Raw genomic sequence first — 24,502 nt, 5'->3', positions numbered from 1 at the left:
TGTGACAAGGTATACAGAAGATAGCCCTATTTGGTAAAAGACCAAGTCCATATTATGGCAAGAACAGCTCACATAAGCAAAGAGAAATGACAGTCCATCATTAATTTAAGACATGAAGGTCAGTCAATCCGGAAAATTTCAAGAACTTTGAACGTTTCTTCAAGTGCAGTCCCAAAAACCATCAAGCGCTATGATGAAACTGGCTCTCATGAGGACCGCCACAGGAAAGGAAGACCCAGAGTTACCTGTGCTGCAGAGGATAAGTTCATTAGAGTTATCAGCCTCAGAAATGGGCAATTAACTGCACCTCAGATTGCACCTCACAGAGTTCAAGTAACAGACATATCTCAACATCAACTGTTCAGAGGAGACTGTGTGAATCAGGCCTTCATGGTCGAATTGCTGCAAAGAAACCACTACTAAAGCACACCAATAAGAAGAGGAGACTTGCTTGGGCCAAAAACACGAGCAATCGACATTAGACCGGTGGAAATCTGTCATGTGGTCTGATGAGTCCAAATTTGAGATTCTTGGTTCCAACCGCCGTGTCTTTGTGAGACGCAGAGTAGGTGAACGGATGATCTCCGCATGTGTGGTTCCCACCGTGAAGCATGGAGGAGGAGGTGTGATGGTGCTTTGCTGGTGACACTGTCAGTGTTTTATTCAGAATTCAAGGCACACTTAACCAGCATGGCTACCACAGCATTCTGCAGCGATACACCATCCCATCTGGTTTGCACTTAATGGGACTATCATTTGTTTTCAACAGGACAATGACACAAAACACACCTTCAGGCTGTGTAAGGGCTATTTGAACTAGAAGGAGAGTGATGGAGTGCTGCATCAGATGACCTGGCCTCCACAATCCCCCGACCTCAACCCAATTGAGATGGTTTGGGATGAGTTGGACCGCAGAGTGAAGGAAAAGCAGCCAACAAGTGCTCAGCATATGTAGGAACTCCTTCAAGACTGTTGGAAAAGCATTCCAGGTGACTACCTCATGAAGCTTGTTGAGAGAATGCAAAGCTGGCATCAAGGCAAAGGGTGGCTACTTTGAAGAATCTAAAATATATTTTGATTTGTTGAACACTTTTTTGGTTACTACATGATTCCATATGTGTTATTTCATAGTTTTGATGTCTTCACTATTATTCTACAATGTAGAAAATAGTAAAATTAAAGAAAAACCCTTGAGGTGTGTCCAAACTTTTGACTGGTACTGTATATATATTATAGAATACATAATAAAAGTAGTGTCTCTTCTGCTTGGCGATTCATGCAGTGTGACATCAGGTCAGACCGTAAAGCTGTCCACCAGGCCTGTGTGTGTGTGTGTCACCGGGCTGCACACGCTCATTAACAACGGCCAGCGCTCTTGGCCAATTAAATTAGCTGACCTGGAACAATAACCACTTAAACCCCCAGACAGACAGGCGGGCAGGCAGACGCGCGCGCACACACACACACACACACACACACACACACACACACACACACACACACACACAAAAGAAGAAGCACATAATACACATCACATACAGTTCCTTCGGAAAGTATTCAGACCCCTTGACTTTTTCCACATTTTGTTAGGTTACAGCCTTATTCTAAAATGAATTAAATAGTCCCCCCCCCCCCCCCCCCCTCATCAATCTACACTCAATACCCCATAATGACAAAGCAAAAACTGGTTTTTAGAAATGTTTGCCAATACAAAAACTTTAAAAAAAACTGAAATATAATTTACATAAGTATTCAGACCCTTTACTCAGTACTTTGTTGAAGCACCTTTGGCAGCGATTACAGCCTCGAGTCTTCTTGGGTATGACGCTACAAGTGTGGCACACCTGTATTTGGGGAGTTTCTCCCATTCTTCTCTGCAGATCCTCTCAAGCTCTGTCAGGTTGGATGGGGAGCGTTGCTGCACAGCTATTTTCAGGTCTCTCCATAGATGTTCTATCAGGTTCAAGTCCGGACTGGCTGGGCCACTCAAGGACATTCAGAGACTTGTCCCGAAGCCACTCCTGCGTTGTCTTGGCTGTGTGCTTAGGGTCGTTGTCCTGTTGGAAGGTGAACTGAGGTCCTGAGCGCTCTGGAGCAGGTTTTCATCAAGGATCTCTCTGTACTTTTCTCCGTTCATCTTTCCCTCGATCCTGACTAGTCTCCCAGTCCCTGCCGCTGAAAAACATCCCCAGAGCATGATGCTGCCCCCACCATGCTTCAGTGTAGGGATGGTCCCAGGTTTCCTCCAGATGTGACGCTTGGCATTCAGGCCAAAGAGTTCAATCTTGGTTTCATCAGACCAGAGAATCTTGTTTCTCATGGTCTGAGAGATTTTAGGTGCCTTTTGGCAAACTCCAAGCGGGCTGTCATGTGCCTTTTACTGAGGAGTGGCTTCCGTCTGGCCACTCTACCATAAAGGCCTAATTGGTGGAGTGCTGCAGAGATGGTTGTCCTTCTGGAAGGTTCTCCCATCTCCACAGAGGCACTCTAGAGCTCTGTCAGAATAACCATTTGGGTTCTTGGTCACGTCCCTGACCAAGGCCCTTCTCCCCCGATTGCACAGTTTGGCCGGGCGGCCAGCTCTAGGAAGAGTCTTGGTGGTTCCAAACTCTTCCATTTAAGAATGATGGAGGCCACTGTGTTCTTGGGGACCTTCAATGCTGCAGACATTTTTTGGTACCCTTCCCCAGATCTGTGCCTGGACACAATCCTGTCTCGGAGCTCTACGGACAATTCCTTCGACCTCATGGCTTGGTTTATGCTCTGACATGCACTGTCAACTGTGGGACCTTATTTAGACAGGTGTGTGCCTTTCCAAATCATGTCCAATCAATTTAATTTACCACAGGTGGAATCCAATCAAGTTGCAGAAACAGCTCAAGGATGATCAGTGGAAACTGGATGCACCTGAGCTCAATTTCTAGTCTCATAGCAAAGGGTCTGAATACTTATGTAAATAAGGTATTTCTGTTTTTTGTTTATTTTAATAAATTTGCAAAAATGTCTAAAAAGCAGTTTTCACTTTGTTATTATGAGGTATTGTGTATAGATTGCTGAGAAAATATTTGTATGTAATCCATTTTAGAATAAGGCTGTAAAGTAACAAAATGTGGAAAAAGTCAAGGGGTCTGAATACTTTCCGAAGGGGTCTGAAATTATTGCCCCCCCTTGATAAAGATGAGCAAACATGACTGTATAAAACAAATTATAAAAATACTGAGCTACACAGTACATTGTATTAGGCTTGGGAGGTATCCAGATTTTCAAAATGTCATACTGTTCTTCTGCCATCCTGGGATTTACGGTATTACCGGCATAGCACACAAGGGGGCGCAAAGAGAAGAAAAAGCCCATTGGGCCTCTATTACCGGAATGCTAACAAACTTAGCAAAGTAATAGCGAAATCACATATACTCTGTTAGCTAAATGCTAACGAGCGAAAACGAACAAACTAATTGCAAATATAGGCAAATCCAGCTCATAAAGTTAAACATGCATAGCTAGTTACCGAATGTCATTTTCGATGAATGTGGACATTTACAAGCGTAAGTGAACAAGAGAAATTGTGAAAATGAACAAAATGTGTACACGGAGCAGAGTGGAGAAGAATGGAGGAGGAAGAAATGCTAGTAGGAAACAATGGCAGCTGTACAGATAACCGAGCTTTTTGACTTTTAAAACACAGCAGAAAGCATTTATAAGATATCTGATGTCAAACATTTAGTAGGGATTGCATACATGTGTAACTTCATCACCTCGTGCGCCGTACAACAGAGACTTGTCGATAGAACGCTATGGACTCACCAGCTCCACTTTCTCTTGTTGTGCTCTTTACAATGAACACGTGACTGGCTCAACTGTTCTGGGAACTATGCTAACCTTCATCATGTAAAATAATGTGACAGGTGAAATGAAGAACGCAATCTGCTTTATCTCCTAACGTATTGAACAAGTTGACTGCAGGTAATAACTTACAAAGTAGCTATAAATATTAAAATGTATTGAAAAACTTCAAATAAATATTTTTGAAGGTATTGAGAAACCCATCCCTTGGCTTTTTTCTGCAAACATATAATTGGGAAATTATATTATTTTATACTAATACAACTGCTCAGATAAAGAGACCCTGTTTTCAAAACCTCACCTTGTGAGGATAATGGCACTGAGCCTTTTTCTAAAATGTTTTATGAGTTAGAGAATACATTGGGAGGGATCTAAGACCATTCCTTCATAACCATTGTCTGCGCTTATGGACTGCCCTCTTCAATTCAAACCACTGGTTTTCAATGGGTTTCAAGTCCGGAGACTGATGGCCATTGCAAAATGTTGATTTTGATGTGTGCTTGGGGTTATTGTCTTACTGGAAGATTCACTTGCGGCCAAGTTTCAACCTCCTGGCAGAGGCAACCAGATTTTGGGCCAAAATGTCCTGGTACTGGGTAAAGTTCATGACGCCGTTGACCTTAACAAGTGCCCCAGGACTAGTAGAAGCAGAATAGCCCCATAACATCTTAGATCCACCACCAGTTTGTACAGTAGGTATGGGGTTCTTTTCAGCTAATGCATTCTCATTACGACGTCAAACACACCACTGGTGTGTGTGGCCAAAGAGCTCACACATAACTGAAGACACAGATATTTGCATAAAAATATTAACATGGGTGCTAAAAACATCCATGCCAGTTCAGTCATTTATTGTAAGGCACCTCAGAGTCAGGCCTCCCAAATTGAACCCCATTTCCTATATAGTGCAGTACTTTTAGCAAGGGCTCTGGTCGAAAGTAGTGCTCTATATAGGGATTAGGGAATAGGGTTACCAGGTCAAAAGTAGTGTACTATATTGGGAATAGGGTACTCGGGTCAAAACTAGTGCTCTATATAGGAAATAGGGTGCTATTTTGGATGCAGACATAGAAAAGACAGTTGTTTGAGGTTTCAGTGTCTACGGTCCACAAGTTCAGAAAAGGTCTAATGAATTGACCTGCCTACAAACAGAGATCCATTTTCACAGATCCGATACCTGTTTTTTAGTTACAGGGTCTGGTTTCATGACCAGGTTTTGAGGTGGGTTTTAATATACCATGTTTTTTTTACCCCTTACCCCTTTCAGATATAAACAAGAAGGTATACAGAAGATTTTTGTCAGTATATGAAAGGGGTATAATAAGGATGAGCCAGAGATTGTCAGAGAAGTCATGTATTGATGTCAATGGGAGACTAGTTAGGATTCACCCCATACTGAGTTCTAGAGAGACAAGGGTGAAATAAACACTGATCCTATTTCAGCATTGTGATTTCCTTTATTCCTTTATTTATGAAGCCATTCAATTATTAAGAGCTAAAAATAAAAGCACCTATTTTCAGACTGATGAGTTGCAGCTCACAACCCCCCCCCCCCCCCCCCCAAAAAAAAAGACCTGGCCAGATGGCATGGAGTGAGCCTGGCATGTGTTTGTGTGTGCATTTGAATGTGTGTGTGTGTGTTGTGTGTGTTGTGTGTGTGTGTGTGTGTGAGTGAGTGAGTGAGCGTGTGTGTCTGCACAAGGAAGCACATGACTGGGTGTATGTGTGTGAGCCTCACCTCCCAGTGGCTGAAGACCAGTTGTGGACTAGCCAATCCACTGGTCCTCTTGCGTATCTCGTCTGCGAATCCGAAGCTCTCGGCCACAGGAAGGACCGCCTTGATGATGAACATCTCCGTCCCCTCCTTCATCTCCTCCTGTAACACACGGCCCTCTCTCTTCCCCAGGACCCCGTACACACGACCTGGACACACACACACACACACACACACACACACACACACACAGATTTGCACATACAGAGGCACACAAACAGGACAATTAGTAGAAGTGGCTTAACATGTGTACTCTGTCCATGTGAACAGTGTGGCTGGCTATACACAGTCTAATCAGATGATTGTTTGTATGAAACGATGTGGTCAATCTAATCAAACTATTGATGTATTTATATGCATGATCTAAAAAATGCACACGATGTAATTGAGGTATTGATCAAGTCTATTTCTCCACTAAATGGTATAAGACCTTGTAGTGAAGTAAACATCTATTTTAATATACATCATGTAATTAAAATATGGATCACATTCATCGATACTAATGAAACTAAGTTTTCCTAGTGGGGGTATATAGAGCGGAGAGCATTGGTATTCACAACAAGCTATTAGAAGAGCTTGACAAACGACCCATTTAAAGGGATGCTAGCATTGCAAAAGTGAGTAAAAATAAATATTGTTTCTGAAATGGGCTCATAATAACACACTTCATTCTGGTGATTTGGCTGGCTGAGCACTTTTTCTGGACATGGATGTGACTGCTAAACATGCTGTTCAGATATGGTTTATTATCGGTTTATTGATTCTCCCTAACATAAGTTGGGCAAGGCTCATTTTAATCTTAATGATGACCAAAAGTAGTGCACTATACAGGGAAATGGGTGACATTTGGGACGCACCCTTAGAAAACAAGAGTTGGTGATCATTTACACTACACTCCAAAGACAAATGTTAGAATATTTCTCGAGCATGGATAGTAATAATGGGGGTGGTTACCAGGCAATATTTTCTGTTAATAAATATCAACCAATACTGTATCATCATGAATGTTTTCTCTACATTTTAGTGGATGAGTTAAGAGATTTGGGATGGGATAATATACAGTGGGGGGAAAAAGTATTTAGTCAGCCACCAATTGTGCAAGTTCTCCCACTTAAAAAGATGAGAGAGGCCTGTAATTTTCATCATAGGTACACGTCAATATGACAATTATTGACAGACAAATTGAGATTTTTTTTCCAGAAAATCACATTGTAGGATTTTTAATGAATTTATTTGCAAATTATGGTGGAAATAAGTATTTGGTCACCTACAAACAAGCAAGATTTCTGGCTCTCACAGACCTGTAACAACTTCTTTAAGAGGCTCCTCTGTCCTCCACTCGTTACCTGTATTAATGGCACCTGTTTGAACTTGTTATCAGTATAAAAGACACCTGTCCACAACCTCAAACAGTCACACTCCAAACTCCACTATGGCCAAGACCAAAGAGCTGTCAAAGGACACCAGAAACAAAATTGTAGACCTGATTTTCTGGATTTTTTTTCTTCTCATTTTGTCTGTCATAGTTGACGTGTACCTATGATGAAAATTACAGGCCTCTCTCATCTTTTTAAGTGGGAGAACTTGCACAATTGGTGGCTGACTAAATACTTTTTTCCCCCACTGTATAATATTACTAGTCCAATGGACTCCTATCACACTAGAATGTGAGTTTTGTGCAGCAACTTCACCCTCCACCTGGTGTTACATTCTTGGTAATTTAGTTGTCATGTCGTGGCTTGAATGTCCTGACAAGATGTATCACAGTCATTTGTATCTTGAATAAAAGTGTATATATTTCCCTCAACCTCCTGTGTGGTTTATAATGCAGTAATGCCTCCAGGAAAGATTGAAGAAGCAGACTTGAAGAGGTGTGTGTGTGTTGTGTTTTAGCTATTTACCTAAGACATCAGTGGTTAGTTTGTGTTTTGCCCAGTGTGTGTTCTATCGTGTGTGTCTGTGTGTTATATTGTGTGTGTGTGTCTGTGTGTTCTATCATGTGTGTGTGTCTGTGTGTTCTGCCGTGTGTTTGTATGTTCTATCGCGTGTGTGTGTCTGTGTGTTCTATCGCGTGTGTGTGTCTGTGTGTTCTATCGTGTGTGCGTGTCTGTTCTATTTTGTGTGTGTGTGTCGTATCGTGTGTGTGTGTCTGTGTGTTCTATCGTGTGTGTACTGCTAAGCCTCTTACCTAACACCTCTGCTGTAGCCATTATCTCACAGGTATACATAGCAGCCATGAGTCTCTGAGGTTTGGCCTGGAACGCGTGTCGACAAGCCTCCTTCACAGCAGCTATGAGCTGGCCAGAGAACGGCCCGTAGCAGTCCACTAGCCCGGCCCCAACCTCCGCCCTGCGTCTCCCCTGGCTCGCCCCAGCCACGGCACCCTCTGCCTGGGGAGGCATCTCACCCACTATCCCTGCCTTGCCTGAGGCCTCCTGCTGACCTCCAGCCTCACCGGGGCTTTCGGAAATGGACGCTGATGCATCATGGGAGTTGGCGTCTTCTTCAGTCACAGACTCCAGGTGGGTCCCCTGGGTGGGGAAGTTAATGTCCCATCTCTCCACGGAGAAGCAGACGCCCATGAGGGGCTCCTCGCACATGGGACCAGAGAGGGTGGCGAGCTGGAAACCGCTGACAACGCTGTTGTCAAAGTCTCGGATAGAGCCAGCCTCAGCTTTCTCCCCTCCCTCATTCTCTCCCTTCTCTCGTTCGAGGCAGTGCCACACGGACGGTCTCTGGTACCCCTCTACGCTGTTCAGTAGGATGTTTGGTCCATACCTAATAAGAACAACATGGCCGTATTAATTACCATGAAATACCTGCATAGCAAACCATTTCATCTCATATAAAATAACACGAAATGTCATCCCATCCCATATGAAATATCCTGAAATACCTGCATACCATCCCATCCCAACCCACATGAAAAACCCTGAAATACATTATATAAACAAAAGTATGTGGACACCCCTTTATATTAATGGATTCCACTATTTCAGCCACACCCGTTGCTCACAGGTGTATAAACCGAGCACACAGCCATGCAATCTCCACAGACAAACATTGGCAGTAGAATGGCCTTACTGAAGAGCTCAGTGACTTTCAACGTGGTACTGTCATAGGATGCCACCTTTCCAACAAGTCAGTTTCTTCACATTTCTGCCCTGCTAGAGCTGCCCCAGTCAACTGTAAGTGCTGTTATTGTGAGGTGGAAACGTCTAGGAGCAACAATGGCTCAGCAGCAAAGCGGTAGGCCACACAAGCTCACAGAACCGGACCGGCGAGTGCTGAAAAAAATGGTCTGTCCTCGGTTACAACACTCACTACTGAGTTCCAAACTGCCTCTGGAAGCAACGTCAGCACAATAACTTTAGTCGGGAGCTACATGAAATGGGTTTCCATGGCCGAGCAGCCGTACACAAGCCTAAGATCACCATGCACAATGTCAAGCGTCGGCTGGAGTGGTGTAAAGCTCGCCGCCATTGGACTCTGGAGCAGTGGAAATGCGTTCTCTGGAGTGATGAATCACGCTTTACCATCTGGCAGTCCGACGGACGAATCCGGGTTTGGCGGATGCCAGGAGAACGCTACCTGCCCCAATGCATAGTGCCAACTGTAAAGTTTGGTGGAGGAGGAATAATGGTCTGGGGCTGTTTTTTATGGTTCAGGCTAGGCCCCTTAGTTCCAGTGAAGGGAAATCGTAACGCTACGGCATACAATGACATTCTAGACGATTCTGTGCTTCCAACTTTGTGGCAACAGTTAGGGGAAGGCCCTTTCCTGTTTCAGCATGACAATGCCCCCGTGCAGAAAGCGAGGTCCATACAGAAATGGTTTGTCTAGATCGGTGTGGAAGAACTTGACTGGCTTGCACAGAGCCTGACCTCAACCCCATCGAACACCTTTGGGATGAATTGGAACGCCGACTGCGAGCCAGGCCTAATCGCCCAACCTCACTAATGCTCGTGGCTGAATGGACGCAAGTCCCCACAGCACTGTTCCAACATCTAGTGGAAAGCCTTCCCAAAAGAGTGGAGGCTGTTATAGCAGCAAAGGGGGGACCAACTCCATATTAATGCCCATGATTTTGGAATGAGATGTTTGACAAGCAGGGGTCCACATACTTTTGCTCATGTAATGTACCTGCATACCATCCCAACCCATATGAAACACCCTGAAATACCTGCATACCATCCCGTCTCAACCCATATGAAATACCTGCGTGGTCCGAAGGCCCATATCCGGTCCACTGCGTTCCTCCACTTCCTCCCCTGCAGCAGGGCCTCCAGCCTGCTCTTCATCCCCATCAGGGCATCCAGGGTCCGGGTACTCATGTCCAGGGTCCTCCCCTCCCTCTGGGCCTGACCTGCCTGCTCCAGGGTCCGGATCAAGTCAGCACTATCCTCCAGTAGAAGAGTCACCTCTACACAAAACAGGACACTTTATGATCAGGATCAGGGCCCAGATTCACAAAACCTTCTTCAGAAGAAATGTCTTCTTAACTGCCATTTTTTCCCCTTAACTATAGACTTAAGAAGAAAGTTAAGTCTGACAACAACAAACATCAACACACACTGACAAACCCACACACACCCTCACAAACTCAACCACCCAACTCTCTCTCACCTTCGGGTAGCGGTATGGCCCGTACCCCCACGGTGGCCTGTCTGTTGGGGGTGGTGAGGGTGACCAGGCCACTGGGGTCCAGGTGCAGGGTGTCTGACTCTTTCACCTGGTGGAGCACAGCCACCTACACACACACACACACACACACCCACCACACACGAGAACACACACACGAGAACACACACACACAGGAGAGTAGGGTTAGATAGTTGTAAGTCGCTCTGGATAAGAGCGTCTGCTAAATGTCTAAAATGTAAATGTAATAGTGCACATAGATTGCTGCTGCCTCTTCAATTGTAGTACACTACTAGTATGTGGGGTGTCGTTTGAGATGTCAACAGATCTGTTAAAAGATACACACACACACCCACCTTCTGTTGTTTCCCCAGGTCTTCATTGACCATGTCCACTTTGGGTGGTCTGATCACGGTCTCTCTGAATGGGATGATCGGCTTGGAGGCACTGATCTCAATCTTGGCAAACCTGGAGGATGAGAAGAACACAGAGACTCAGATATCGGGTTCCCAAAACTCTGGGAAATGTCCACATATTCCCAGGTTTTCCAGAAATCCCACTTGGAAGATTCCTGGAATCAGGCGTAAATAAGCAGACATTCTGGAATCCTCCATCCTGGATTTCTGGAAAAACTGGAAAAAAGTTAGTGGAATTTTGTAACCTTACAAAGATGTGTACAGTCGAGAATTACACAAGTATTGGTCTTCACAAAGTTTGCTGCTTCAGTGTTTTTAGATATTTTTGTCAGATGTTACTATGGTATACTGAAGTATAATTACAAGCATTCCATAAGTGTCAAAGGCTTTTATTGACAATTACATTAAGTTTATGCAAAGAGTCAATATTTGCAGTGTTGACCCTTCTTTTTCAAGACCTCTGCAATCCGCCCTGGCATGCTGTCAATTAACTTCTGGGCCACATCCTGACTGATGGCAGCCCATTCTTGCATAATCAATGCTTGGAGTTTGTCAGAATTTGTGGGTTTTTGATTGTCCACCCGCCTTTTGAGGATTGACCATAAATTCTCAATGGGATTAAGGTCTGGGGAGTTTCCTGGCCATGGACCCAAAATGTCGATGTTTTGTTCCCCGAGCCACTTAGTTATCACTTTTGCCTTATGGCAAGGTGCTCCATCATGCTGGAAAAGGCATTGGTCGTCACCAAATTGTTCTTGGATGGTTGGGAGAAGTTGCTCTCGAAGGATGTGTTGGTACCATTCTTTATTCATGGCTGTGTTCTTAGGCAAAATTGTGAGTGAGCCCACTCCCTTGGCTGAGAAGCAACCCCACACATGAATGGTATCAGGATGCTTCTCCGGACAAGCTTTTTTCGGATGCCCCAAACAATCGGAAAGGGGATTCATCAGAGAAAAGGACTTTACCCCAGTCCTCAGCAGTCCAATCCCTGTACCTTTTGCAGAATATCAGTCTGTCCCTGATGTTTTTCCTGGAGAGAAGTGGCTTCCTCTCTGCCCTTCTTGACACCAGGCCATCCTCTAAAAGTCTTCACCTCACTGTGCGTGCAGATGCACTCACACCTGCCTGCTGCCATTCCTGAGCAAGTTCTGCACTGGTGGTGACCCGATCCCGCAGCTTTAGGAGACGGTCCTGGCGCTTGCTGGACTATCATCTGATCACTCTTCATAACATTCTCAAGTATATGCAAATTGCCATCATAAAAACTGAGGCAGCAGACTTTGTGAAAATTAATATTTGTGTCATTCTCAAAACTTTTGACCACGACTGTAGTGAGGAGATGGAAATACTCACATGCAGCCACACAAATAAAGTTGGCCTCCCTGAGGGAGTACAAGCAGGACAACCTATGCATTGCAAATGTGCTGTATTACTTACTTCGTACGAGAGCCAGAACAAACTAAACAGAGTACTACACATACAGCGAGGGAAAAAAGTATTTGATCCCCTGCTGATTTTGTACGTTTGCCCACTGACAAAGAAATTATCAGTCTATAATTTTAATGGTAGGTTTATTTGAACTGTGAGAGACAGAATAACAACAAAATCCAGAAAAACGCATGTCAAAAATGTTATAAATTGATTTGCATTTTAATGAGGGAAATAAGTATTTGACCCTCTCTCAATCAGAAAGATTTCTGGCTCCCAGGTGTCTTTTATACAGATAATGAGCTGAGATTAGGAGCACACTCTTAAAGGGAGTGCTCCTAATCTCAGTTTGTTACCTGTATAAAAGACACCTGTCCACAGAAGCAATCAATCAATCAGATTCCAAACTCTCCACCATGGCCAAGACCAAAGAGCTCTCCAAGGATGTCAGGGACAAGACTGTAGACCTATACAAGGTTGGAATGGGCTACAAGACCATCGCCAAGCAGCTTGGTGAGAAGGTGACAACAGTTGGTGCGATTATTCGCAAATGGAAGAAACACAAAATAACTGTCAATCTCCCTCGGCCTGGGGCTCCATGCAAGATCTCACCTCGTGGAGTTGCAATGATCATGAGAACGGTGAGGAATCAGCCCAGAACTACACGGGTGGATCTTGTCAATGATCAAGGCAGCTGGGACCATAGTCACCAAGAAAACAATTGGTAACACACTACGCCGTGAAGGACTGAAATCCTGCAGCGCCCGCAAGGTCCCCCTGCTCAAGAAAGCACATATAAAGGGCCGTCTGAAGTTTGCCAATGAACATCTGAATGATTCAGAGGAGAACTGGGTGAAAGTGTTGTGGTCAGATGAGACCAAAATCGAGCTCTTTGGCATCAACTCAACTCGCCGTGTTTGGAGGAGGAATGCTGCCTATGACCCCAAGAACACCATCCCCACCGTCAAACATGGAGGTGGAAACATTATGCTTTGGGGGTGTTTTTCTGCTAAGGGGACAGGACAACTTCACCGCATCAAAGGGATGATGGACGGGGCCATGTACCGTCAAATCTTGGGTAAGAACCTCCTTCCCTCAGCCAGGGCATTGAAAATGGGTCATGGATGGGTATTCCAGCATGACAATGACCCAAAACACACGGCCAAGGCAACAAAGGAGTGGCTCAAGAAGAAGCACATTAAGGTCTTGGAGTGGCCTAGCCAGTCTCCAGACCTTAATCCCATAGAAAATCTGTGGAGGGAGCTGAAGGTTCGAGTTTCCAAACGTCAGCCTCGAAACCTTAATGACTTGGAGAAGATCTGCAAAGAGGAGTGGAACAAAATCCCTCCTGAGATGTGTGCAAACCTGGTGGCCAACTACAAGAAACGTCTGACCTCTGTGATTGCCAACAAGGGTTTTGCCACCAAGTACTAAGTCATGTTTTGCAGAGGGGTCAAATACTTATTTCCCTCATTAAAATGCAAATCAATTTATAACATTTTTGACATGCGTTTTTCTGGAATTTTCTGTTGTTATTCTGTCTCTCACTGTTCAAATAAACCTACCATTAAAATTATAGACTGATCATGTCTTTGTCAGTGGGCAAATGTACAAAATCAGCAGGGGATCAAATACTTTTTTCCCACACTGTAAAGGCACATATGTAACTTAAGAGAGTGCTGAAAACTTTCACGTCCGTGTTTTTATTTTCCAAAACAATAACACCTGTCAGATATTATTAGGCTCTCCGTCCATGCTGAGCCACGCACAGCATATACAGTATATTCAATCATAACTCACCACGCACGCGCGCGCAAGCACACACCCCTTCAAGTCTGCTTCTTCAATCTTTCCTGGAGGCATTACTGCATTATAAACCACACAGGAGGTTGTTGAGGGAAATATCTCAACTTTTATTCAAGATACAAATGACTGTGATACATCTTGTCAGGACATTCAAGCCACAACACGACAACTGCAGGGCGGCAGGTAGGCTAGCGGTTAGAGCGTTGGGCCAGTAACGGAAAGGTCGCTGGTTCGAATATCCAAACCGACAGGGTGAAAAGATCTGTCGATGTGCCCTTGAGCAAGGCACTTAACCATAATTGCTCCTGTAAGTCGCTCTAGATAATAACATCTGCTAAATGATTAAAAAATCTATATTTAAAAAAACTACCAAGAATGTTACATTAGGTGGAGGGTGAACTTGCGCCTAAACGCTGATCTTGGGTCAGTTTGGCATTTTCTCCACTAATGGTTAAGGTTAGGATTGGGGGAGGAGAAGCTGATCCTAGATCTGTACCTGGGGAAACTTCACTTCTTCCGTTTTCTGCCTAATGAACACAACCCTCGCCTGGTGAGGCCAAGCTCCAGGTCTGGTTCTCCCATAATATGATGTCATTAGGTCATCACTGCTAAAACACTCAGAGGGATACAGAGAGGGTCAATTTAGGATAAGAAAACAAGTGTGTGCCCCAAATGGTACCCTATTCCTATAGTACACTACTTTTGACCAGGGCCCATAAAGCTCTGGTCAAAAGAAGTGCACTATATAGGGGAAACGGTTACATTTGGGACAGGTACACTGTCTGTCACTACCTGTGGAGAGAGAAGAGTTGATGTATCTCTAAGAGATAAGACCAACCGTCAAAGTTTACTGACACAAACAGGCAATCCCTTGTCTGATCCTGGGCCACTGTGTCCATCCTAAACGGTCTGTGTGTGTCAGTGTGTGTGTGTGTGTCAGTGTTTGGGCTGAGAGACGTCACGACTTGCGTCCCAACACACAGAACCAGCTCATCTCGTTACCCAGCGTGTGACCTTATAACCACACACACACACACTCTCTCTCACACACACAAACGTGCGCGCGCACACACACACACACACACACACATGCGCGCGCACACACATGCTCTCTCTTTCTCACACACACACTGAACAGGCACATATAATCCAGTTAGAGCCAGCCCAATACGAAAACAGGGCAGAAAACAAGTCATCCTCTCTCCCTTCCTCTCTCTCTCCATTCCTCCCTCTTTCTCTCCCTCTCTCTCCTTCCCTTCCTCTCTCGCTGATGTTTACTAGAAGCATGTCAGAAGCGCTGGAGCGTTCCCTGAATCTGACGTAGACAGCAGACAGTGAGGTTGTTTTATTCTGGGTGCTGTCGGTCTTCGTTCTTTCTTTAGATCTCACTAAGACTTGGAATGCATCCCAAATGGCACCCCATTACCTATATAGTGCACTCCTTTTGACCAGAGCTCTATGGGTCCTGGTCAAAAGTAGTGCACTATAAAAGGACTAGGATGCCATTTGGATTAGAATGTGTTCTTCCAACAGAGCAGATGCACTCTGAACGATGCTTCCAGACTTAACAATGTTTCGCTTAATAAGTAATAACTCCTCAAGCTGGGAGATAAGATGACTTATTCAGTGGGGAGGAGAAATACGCACATCCAGTAGTCAGGTGCTAGACGGAAACAAAACTAATAAATTACCCGACAAAGATCACCCTATTCCATATGTAGTGCATTACTTTTGACCAAAAGTAGTGCACTAAATAGGGAATAGGGTCCAATTTGGGATGCAACCATTGTCTGTCTGTGCGTCTTCAATAAATCATAGAGTTGTGGACATGAATAATTTTTTTGCACAAATTCACACCGTGTTGAAACTGAGGAAAATATGGTTATGTCCCAAATGGCAACCTATGGGCCCTGGTCAAAAGTAAGTAAGTAAACAAGCAAGCCTTGGATAAGTATGCCTCGTCTGAGCCAGAACGGCCCACAGTTGGTCCTGTTCAAAAGTAGTGCACTTAGGGAATATGGTGTAGCTTGAGACGCAGCCTATGTACACGTCTCCATCCTTACCACTGTTGATTTCACAGCCTCTTTCATAACCCTCTCCTTCTAATCATTTGTAGATTGTAAAACCATAACTGCGCATACAGGAAATGGTTTTATTGCTGCGTGTGTGTGTACATGTTTTCCTACATTATCAGGACCAGAATGTCCTGACAAGGTAAGATAAAACATTTTTTAAAGTCAGGACTTTTTCCATGTCCTGAATTTGTTAGAATGCAATTTTAGGCTTAAAGGGTTAGGTTGTGTGTGTTTGTGTGTGTAAAGCTGTGTGTGTTTGTGTGTGTGTGTGTGTGTGCATTAGTGAGCAGAAATTAACAAAAGTTTGACTGGTTCACCCCAGCTTAACTTAGTCAGGATCAGTTGACTTGGCAGTTTACCCATTTTCCAGGGCAGAGGGACAACCCTGGCACTCTTCCGGCTTCAGAACCCTGGCGCTGTGACATCACAGTCCCACGTGCCACGTGAGTGGCTAAAACGGGCTTGACCTCTTTCTGAGCGCCGTGAGCTAGAGAGTGAATGGCCACGGGCCAGTCTGCTTGTGTGTGTTGTTGTGATGTGATGTCACAACGGGGTCAGTCGGCTTTCAGAGCCAACACTCCTCCCCTTCCTTTCCTCTGTCCTGCCCTGCTCATTGCCCCGACTGGCTGACTGACTGGCTGGCATATTTTCAAACACAAAATAATAATTGCAGTCATCCCCTGATTAAATGCAGTGGGGACCATAGAGATACATGATCTATGCTTCCGCAGAGGAAGGGGAGCCAGCAGGCCAGAGGTGGATGAACGCAATGCCCTCGTTTGGGTGTAGGGACTGATCAGAGCCTGAAGGTACGGAGGTGCCGTTCCCCTCACAGCTCCATAGGCAAGCACCATGGACTTGTAACAGATGCGAGCTTCAACTGGAAGCCAGTGGAGTGTGCGGAGGAGCGGGGTGACGTGAGAGAACTTGGGAAGGTTGAACACCAGACGGGCTGCGGCATTCTGGATGAGTTGTAGGGGTTTAATGGCACAGGCAGGGAGCCCAGCCAACAGCGAGTTGCAGTAATCCAGACGGGAGATGACAAGTGCCTGGATTAGGACCTGTGCCGCTTCCTGTGTAAGGCAGGGTCGTACTCTCCGAATGTTGTAGAGCATGAACCTGCAGGATCGGGTCACCGCCTTGATGTTAGCGGAGAACGACAGGGTGTTGTCCAGGGTCACGCCAAGGCTCTTCGCACTCTGGGAGGAGGACACAACGGAGTTGTCAACCGTGATGGCGAGATCATGGAACGGGCAGTCCTTCCCCGGGAGGAAGAGCAGCTCCGTCTTGCCAAGGTTCAGCTTGAGGTGGTGATCCGTCATCCATACTGATATGTCTGCCAGACATGCAGAGATGCGATTCGCCACCTGGTTATCAGAAGGGGGAAAGGAGAAGATTAGTTGTGTATCGTCAGCGTAGCAATGATAGGAGAGGCCATGTGAGGATATGACAGAGCCAAGTGACTTGGTGTATAGCGAGAATAGGAGAGGGCCTAGAACTGAGCCCTGGGGGACACCAGTGGTGAGAGCACGTGGTGCGGAGACAGCTTCTCGCCACGCCACTTGGTAGGAGCGACCGGTCAGGTAGGACGCAATCCAAGAGTGAGCCGCGCCGGAGATGCCCAGCTCGGAGAGTGTGGAGAGGAGGATCTGATGGTTCACAGTATCAAAGGCAGCAGAAAGGTCTAGAAGGACAAGAGCAGAGGAGAGAGAGTTAGCTTTAGCAGTGCGGAGAGCCTCCGTGACACAGAGAAGAGCAGTCTCAGTTGAATGACCAGTCCTGAAACCTGACTGGTTTGGATCAAGAAGGTCATTCTGAGAGAGATAGCAAGAGAGTTGGCTAAAGACGGCACGCTCAATAGTTTTGGAAAGAAAAGAAAGAAGGGATACTGGTCTGTAGTTGTTGACATCAGAGGGATCAAGTGTTGGTTTTTTGAGAAGGGGTGCAACTCTCGCTCTCTTGAAGACGGAAGGGACATAGCCAGCGGTCAAGGATGAGTTGATCAGCGAGGTGAGGTAGGGGAGAAGGTCACCGGAGATGGTCTGGAGAAGAGAGGAGGGGATGGGGTCAAGCGGGCAGGTTGTTGGGCGGCCTGTAGTCACAAGTCGCAAGATTTTATCTGGAGAGAGAGGGGAGAAAGAAGTCAAAGCATAGGGTAGGGCAGTGTGAGCAGGACCAGCAGTGTCATTAGACTTAACAAACGAGGATCGGATGTCGTCAACCTTCTTTTCAAAGTGGTTGACGAAGTCATCCACAGAGAGGGAGGGGGGGGGGGGGGGGAGGAGGATTCAGCAGGGAGGAGAATGTGGCAAAGAGCTTCCTAGGGTTAGAGGCAGATGCTTGGAATTTAGAGTGGTAGAAAGTGGCCTTAGCAGCAGAAACAGATGAAGAAAATGTAGAGAGGAGGGAGTGAAAAGATGCCAGGTCCGCAGGGAGTCTAGTTTTCATCCATTTCCGCTCAGCTGCCCGGAGCTCTGTTCTGTGAGCTCGCAATGAGTCATCAAGCCACGGAGCTGGAGGGGAGGACCGAGCCGGCCGGGAGGATAGGGGACACAGAGAGTCAAAGGATGCAGAAAGGGAGGAGAGGAGGGTTGAGGAGGCAGAATCAGGAGATTGGAGGGAGAAGGATTGAGCAGAGGGAAGAGATGATAGGATGGAAGAGGAGAGAGTAGTGGGAGAGAGAGAGCGAAGGTTGCGGCGGCGCATTACCATCTGTGTAGGGGCAGAGTGAGTAGTGTTGGAGGAGAGCGAGAGAGAAAAGGATACAAAGTAGTGGTCGGAGACATGGAGGGGAGTTGCAGTGAGATTAGTAGAAGAGCAGCATCTAGTAAAGATGAGGTCAAGCGTATTGCCTGCCTTGTGAGTAGGGGGGGACGGTGAGAGGGTGAGGTCAAAAGAGGAGAGGAGTGGAAAGAAGGAGGCAGAGAGAAATGAGTCAAATGTAGACGTAGGGAGGTTGAAATCCCCCAAAACTGTGAGGGGTGAGCCATCCTCAGGAAAGGAACTTATCAAGGCATCAAGCTCATTGATGAACTCTCCAAGGGAACCTGGAGTGCGATAGATGACAAGGATATTAAGCTTAAATGGGCTAGTGACTGTGACAGCATGGAATTCAAATGAGGAGATAGACAGATAGGTTAGGGGAAAAATTGAGAATGTCCACTTGGGAGAGATGAGGATTCCTGTGCCACCACCCCTCTGACCAGATGCTCTCGGGGTATGCGAAGTCAGCCTTGTTGGCAGCAGAACGGCAGTTCCAGAGGCTGCCTGAGACCTGGAACTCCAGGTGTGTGGTGCGTGCAGGGACCACCAGGTTAGAGAGGCAGCAGCCACGCGGTGTGAGGCGTTTGTGTAGCCTGTGCGGAGAGGAGAGAACAGGGATAGGCAGAGGCATAGTTGACAGGCTGTAGCAAATGGCTACAATAATGCAGAGGAGATCGGAATGAAATGAACTAAACATCTGGGAAAGGAGAGAGCGGGGCCTCCCTTACCACAACTCCCAAATATAACTCTCCCAACTTCCACCTCAGAAACTATAATTGTTTCACTGAAACACCCGAATAAAACTATCCCAACTTCCACTTTAGAAATTAGAATTGTTGTAAACTACAGCGGTTCAATGTTTCAAGGAATAGACTCAACTTACTTTATTCAGCTAGCTAACTATGACGCCATAGCTAACTAGCATGCTAGCATCCAATAACACACGGTTTAGCACCAATACTTGGTTACAACAAACTACCAATAGTGTGTTAACACGCTAAACAGATAATTTGTGTCCGTGTCTAGTTCCAAAACGCAGCAATAATTAAACGTTGGCTAGCTAGCACAAAGATAATGTATTTAGCTACTACAGTACTGCTAGCGTTGGCTAGCTAGCAATGGCTGCTGTGTTGACTTTGTTTGAGAAACGGCGTCGCTGCGAACGAATGTAGCTGGCTAAAATTATATTGTATTTAGTTGCTATAGTACTGCCAGCTGGTAGCGTTGGCTAGCTAGCAATGGCTGCGGTGATGACTTTGTTTGAAAAACGGCGTCGCTGCGAACGAATGTAGCTGGCTAAAAGGATATTGTATTTAGTTGCTACAGTACTGCTACTGCTAGCTGCTAGCTGGTAGTGTTGGCTAGCTAGCAATGGCTGCGGTGTTGACTTTGTTTGAAAAACGTCGTCGCTGCGAACGAATATAGCTGGCTAGCTAACCTCGATAGTTACTCTATACTACACCTTTATCTTTGATACAAATACAACTATGTAGCTAGCCAACATTACACTAATCAAATCGTTCCATTGTAATGTAATGTGTCATATTACCTGCGGAGCGAAGTACAGCATGACTACTTACCTCGCCTGCCTATTACCGAATGGCAATTTGAATGATGGCAATTTGAATGATGGCAATTTGCATATACTCCAGAATGTTATTAAGAGTGATCAGATGAATTGCAATTAATTGCAAAGTCCCTCTTTGCCATGAAAATGAACTTAATCCCCCAAAAACATTTCCACTGCATTTCAGCCCTGCCACAAAAGGACCAGCTGACATCATGTCAGTGATTCTCTCGTTAACACAGGTGAGAGTGTTGACGAGGACAAGGCTGGAGATCACTCTGTCATGCTGATTGAGTTAGAATAACAGACTGGAAGCTTTAAAAGGAGGGTGGTGCTTGAAATCATTGTTCTTCCTCTGTTAACCATGGTTACCTGCAAGGAAACACATGCCGTATTGCTGCTAGTAAGATTACACCTAAATCAACCATTTATCGGATCATCAAGAAATTCAAGGAGAGAGGTTCAATTGTTGTGAAGAAGGCTTCAGGGCGCCCAAGAAAGTCCAGCAAGCGCCAGGACCGTCTCCTAAAGTTGATTCAGCTGCGGGATCGGGGCACAATCAGTGCAGAGCTTGCTCAGGAATGGCAGCAGGCAGGTGCGAGTGCATCTGCACGCACAGTGAGGCGAATACTTTTGGAGGATGGCCTGGTGTCAAGAAGGGCAGTGAGGAAGCCACTTCTCTCCAGGAAAAACATCAGGGACAGACTGATATTCTGCAAAAGGTACAGGGATTGGACTGCTGAGAACTGGGGTAAAGTCCTTTTCTCTGATGAATCCCCTTTCCGATTGTTTGGGGCATCCGGAAAAAAGCTACCATCAGTCCTGTGTCATGCCAACAGTAAAGCATCCTGATACCATTCATGTGTGGGGTTGCTTCTCAGCCAAGGGAGTGGGCTCACTCACAATTTTGCCTAAGAACACAGCCATGAATAAAGAATGGTATCAACACATGCTCCAAGAGAAACTTCTCCCAACCATCCAAGAACAGTTTGGTGACGAACAATGCCTTTTCCAGCATGATGGAGCACCTTGCCATAAGGCAAAAGTGATAACTAAGTGGCTCTGGGAACAAAACATTGACATTTTGGGTCCATGGCCAGGAAACTCCCCAGACCTTAATCCCATTGAGAACTTGTGGTCAATCCTCAAGAGGCGGGTGGACAATCAAAAACCCACAAATTCGGACAAAATCCAAGCATTGATTATGCAAGAATGGGCTGCCATCAGTCAGGATGTGGCCCAGAAGTTAATTGACAGCATGCCAGGGCGGATTGCAGAGGTCTTGAAAAAGAAGGGTCAACACTGCAAATATTGACTCTTTGCATAAACTTAATGTAATTGTCAATAAAAGCCTTTGACACTTATGGAATGCTTCTAATTATACTTCAGTAAACCATAGTAACATCTGACAAAAATATCTAAAAACACTGAAGCAGCAAACTTTGTGAAGACCAATACTTGTGTCATTCTCAAAACTTTTGACCACGACTGTAGAACACATAAAATATAAATAAATAAAATAGTTTTCTCTCTACGGCTGGGACTGTCATTCACCAAACAGGAGTATGCTCTTATCCAAGGTACTTCAAGTGTTTGACCTGCCTGCCTGGGTGACCTAATCAGGCTGACCTGGGCTATTTGTAAACATAGAATTACAATTACTAGAAGGGATCCAGTCCCTGTATGCCCTGTCATACTGTCTGGTTTAGGACTGTTTCTAATCACCCTGTGTTGTCTTCCAGGGGGAAGGCTGTAAAGATCAGTGAGACTCTTTATAAATCTGGTCAGTGTGTTTGAGTTAGCAATAATAATGTTGACCTCATAAGAAAGTAAGCGAGTAAATGAATATGTGTGTGTGTGTGTGTATATGTGTGCCTGTAAGTGTAATGTAATATAATTGATTACTTCGATCTCTCCAAAGGTTATACTGAGAGTAAGTTTTATTGAAACATGAAAATTATGTTTTAGTGTAGTCCAATGTTGATAAACTACACGTTGACCGTTTCCCTAACTCTTTCTGTGTCCTTGGTCCAATCCATAACGTGTTAACCAATGTAGCCATCAATCATTCTGTTGTGGGAGGATTACCAGTTTGACTGATTGGCTGAATGACAGGTCCTCTCTTCTACATTGATAAGTTATACAGATTAACTTAGTGACAAGGATAACGTATGCAGATAGATGCAGATGTAGCTAGTACCAAGGTTACACCGAAGGACAGGTCATCTCTCATTCCCATTCATTCTTCTGGGGAATTAACGCTTTAGGACTATGGATATTCACCATTAGCGTTGCAAAATTCCAGTTACTTTGCCAAAATTCCCAAGTTTTCCAGAATTCCTGGATTTCCTGCTTATTCCCTCCTGTTTCCAAGAATCTCCCAACAATTTATCTGAACATACTCATGTATGTTAAAGGGGTAACTCACCATCAAATCTATTCAAGATGTGCAGGCCTCATTGAGGATTGAGGCCTGCACATTTCTCCCACTGCAACACACTGGCATTCCATTTGAGACACAGGCCTAGACTCCACTGTACTTTAGATCACTTTCAAAGTATCAAAGCATACGGAAATCTTTGATTATGGGGTTATGAAAACTCCCTTTGAAATAAAGCTGTGAAATATCTATCTCCCCACCTCACACCTCCAACGATACGCATGCTGATTTACATATGTAATATAATCATATAATACAGGAGCTAGGCAGGATTGGATTGATCAATGCTCCATTCACGTGTGTGGGTGGTCTTATAAGAGCTTTAGGTATTGATTATAAATAGCTATACATGGGACCTGATCACTCAACATCAGAGAGAGGCTGGTGAGAGTTTGGTTTATGGCAGGGGTGGGGGGCAGGGGAGCAACTGGTCTTAGCATCCAAATGAAATGTGCTGTATTTAACATCTCTGTATGGAACTCTTTAAACCTCTCTTCTCTCTCTCTCTCTCTCTTTGTTTCTCTCCCTCCCTCCCACCATCTCGCTCTCCCCTTCTCACGCTCTCTCCCTTGCTCACTTTCCCCCTCGCTCTCCCCCTCTCTTCTAATATGACCTGATCAGAGGGGAGAGAGAAGAGACATCTAAAGACAGCATCTCCAGTCAATAGATAATCACACACATTACTTTGTTCTGAGATCAGCAGAGAGAGAGAGCGAGAGAGAGAGAAAGAAAGAAAGAGAGAGAAAGAGAGAGAGAGAGAGAGAAAGAGAGAGAGAGTGAGAGACAGGGTCAGAAACCCACTCTAGGTCAGAAACATTACACACACACACACACACACACACACACAGTGTCTCACACAGTGTATCACACATAATCATCATGTCAATCATCAGCGTGTGAGACTGGGCCAGACCGTGTAAAAACTGAGCCGCCTGCTTCTCATCTACACTCTGTTACAAGGCGTCCGTGTCGAAATTGCACCCTGTTTAGTGCACTACTATTGACTAGATTTGGGATACCCACACACCCATAGGGCTCTGGTTGAAAGTAGCGCACTATTTAGGGAATAGGGTGCAATTTGGGCATGTAGAGAGGGAGGAATCTGGTGTAGCAAAGGTGACCAGCATTCCTTGGTTATTTTCACTGTTAGCAAAACTTGAAACCAGACTCAGATTGAAATCAAATCGCACAGACAGACAGAGAAAGAAAGATTGAGACAGAGAGAGAGACAGCCAAAAAGACTGACAGACGGATGGACAGACGGACAGACAGACCAACCGACCTCTCTGTGCAGAGCCCATGTTTTAGCGATGACGCTCCTGGCTTCAGTCTCATAATATACTTCTCCCCAACGGAGACCGGGGTTCAATCCCTGCGTCCAACCTTCCTACCAGTTTGTCCCCCTCGCCCGTCTGTTTCCAACTGTCTTAATAAAAAGAAGTGAAGAAGAGGCTGACCTCTCTCGGAGGTCGTCCAGACAGCGTTGCAGGTGGACCTCTCCGGCCGTGACCAGTACGTGTTCTCCTGTCTCCTGGATCAGAACCTCAGCACACGGGTCAGCCTGGTTCAACAGCCTCATACCCCGTACCAGCTTAGGCATCTCACCTTGACACACACACACACACACACACACACACACACACACACACACACACACACACACACACAACCAGACCAGAGCAGATTGTAGGAAAGTACTTCTTAGTAGACCAAGCATGAATAATTTCCATGTATGGGCCCTACTGCACA

The 24,502-nt window shown here is 45.4% G+C and overlaps 1 protein-coding gene across 1 annotated transcript in view; it reads right to left on the bottom strand.

Annotated features, from left to right (window-relative positions):
• Nucleotides 1-24,502, bottom strand: part of LOC311111585 (elongation factor-like GTPase 1) — a 94,293-nt gene that overhangs the window by 8,514 nt on the left and 61,277 nt on the right. The window contains exons 16-21 of the mRNA XM_084154348.1: nt 24,211-24,358; nt 10,615-10,726; nt 10,244-10,367; nt 9,836-10,040; nt 7,806-8,395; nt 5,582-5,766 (exon numbers count right to left, since the gene is read on the bottom strand). Of these exons, the coding sequence (XP_084010474.1) occupies nt 5,582-5,766; nt 7,806-8,395; nt 9,836-10,040; nt 10,244-10,367; nt 10,615-10,726; nt 24,211-24,358 (1,364 nt within the window). The remainder of the gene's footprint in view (nt 1-5,581; nt 5,767-7,805; nt 8,396-9,835; nt 10,041-10,243; nt 10,368-10,614; nt 10,727-24,210; nt 24,359-24,502) is intronic.

This window comes from Coregonus lavaretus (assembly GCF_964263955.1).
Source record: "Coregonus lavaretus genome assembly, chromosome: 37".
Classification (NCBI taxonomy): domain Eukaryota; kingdom Metazoa; phylum Chordata; class Actinopteri; order Salmoniformes; family Salmonidae; genus Coregonus; species Coregonus lavaretus.
The sequence above is the reverse complement of the archived record's forward strand: the minus strand, read 5'-3'. Positions and strand labels throughout refer to the sequence as shown.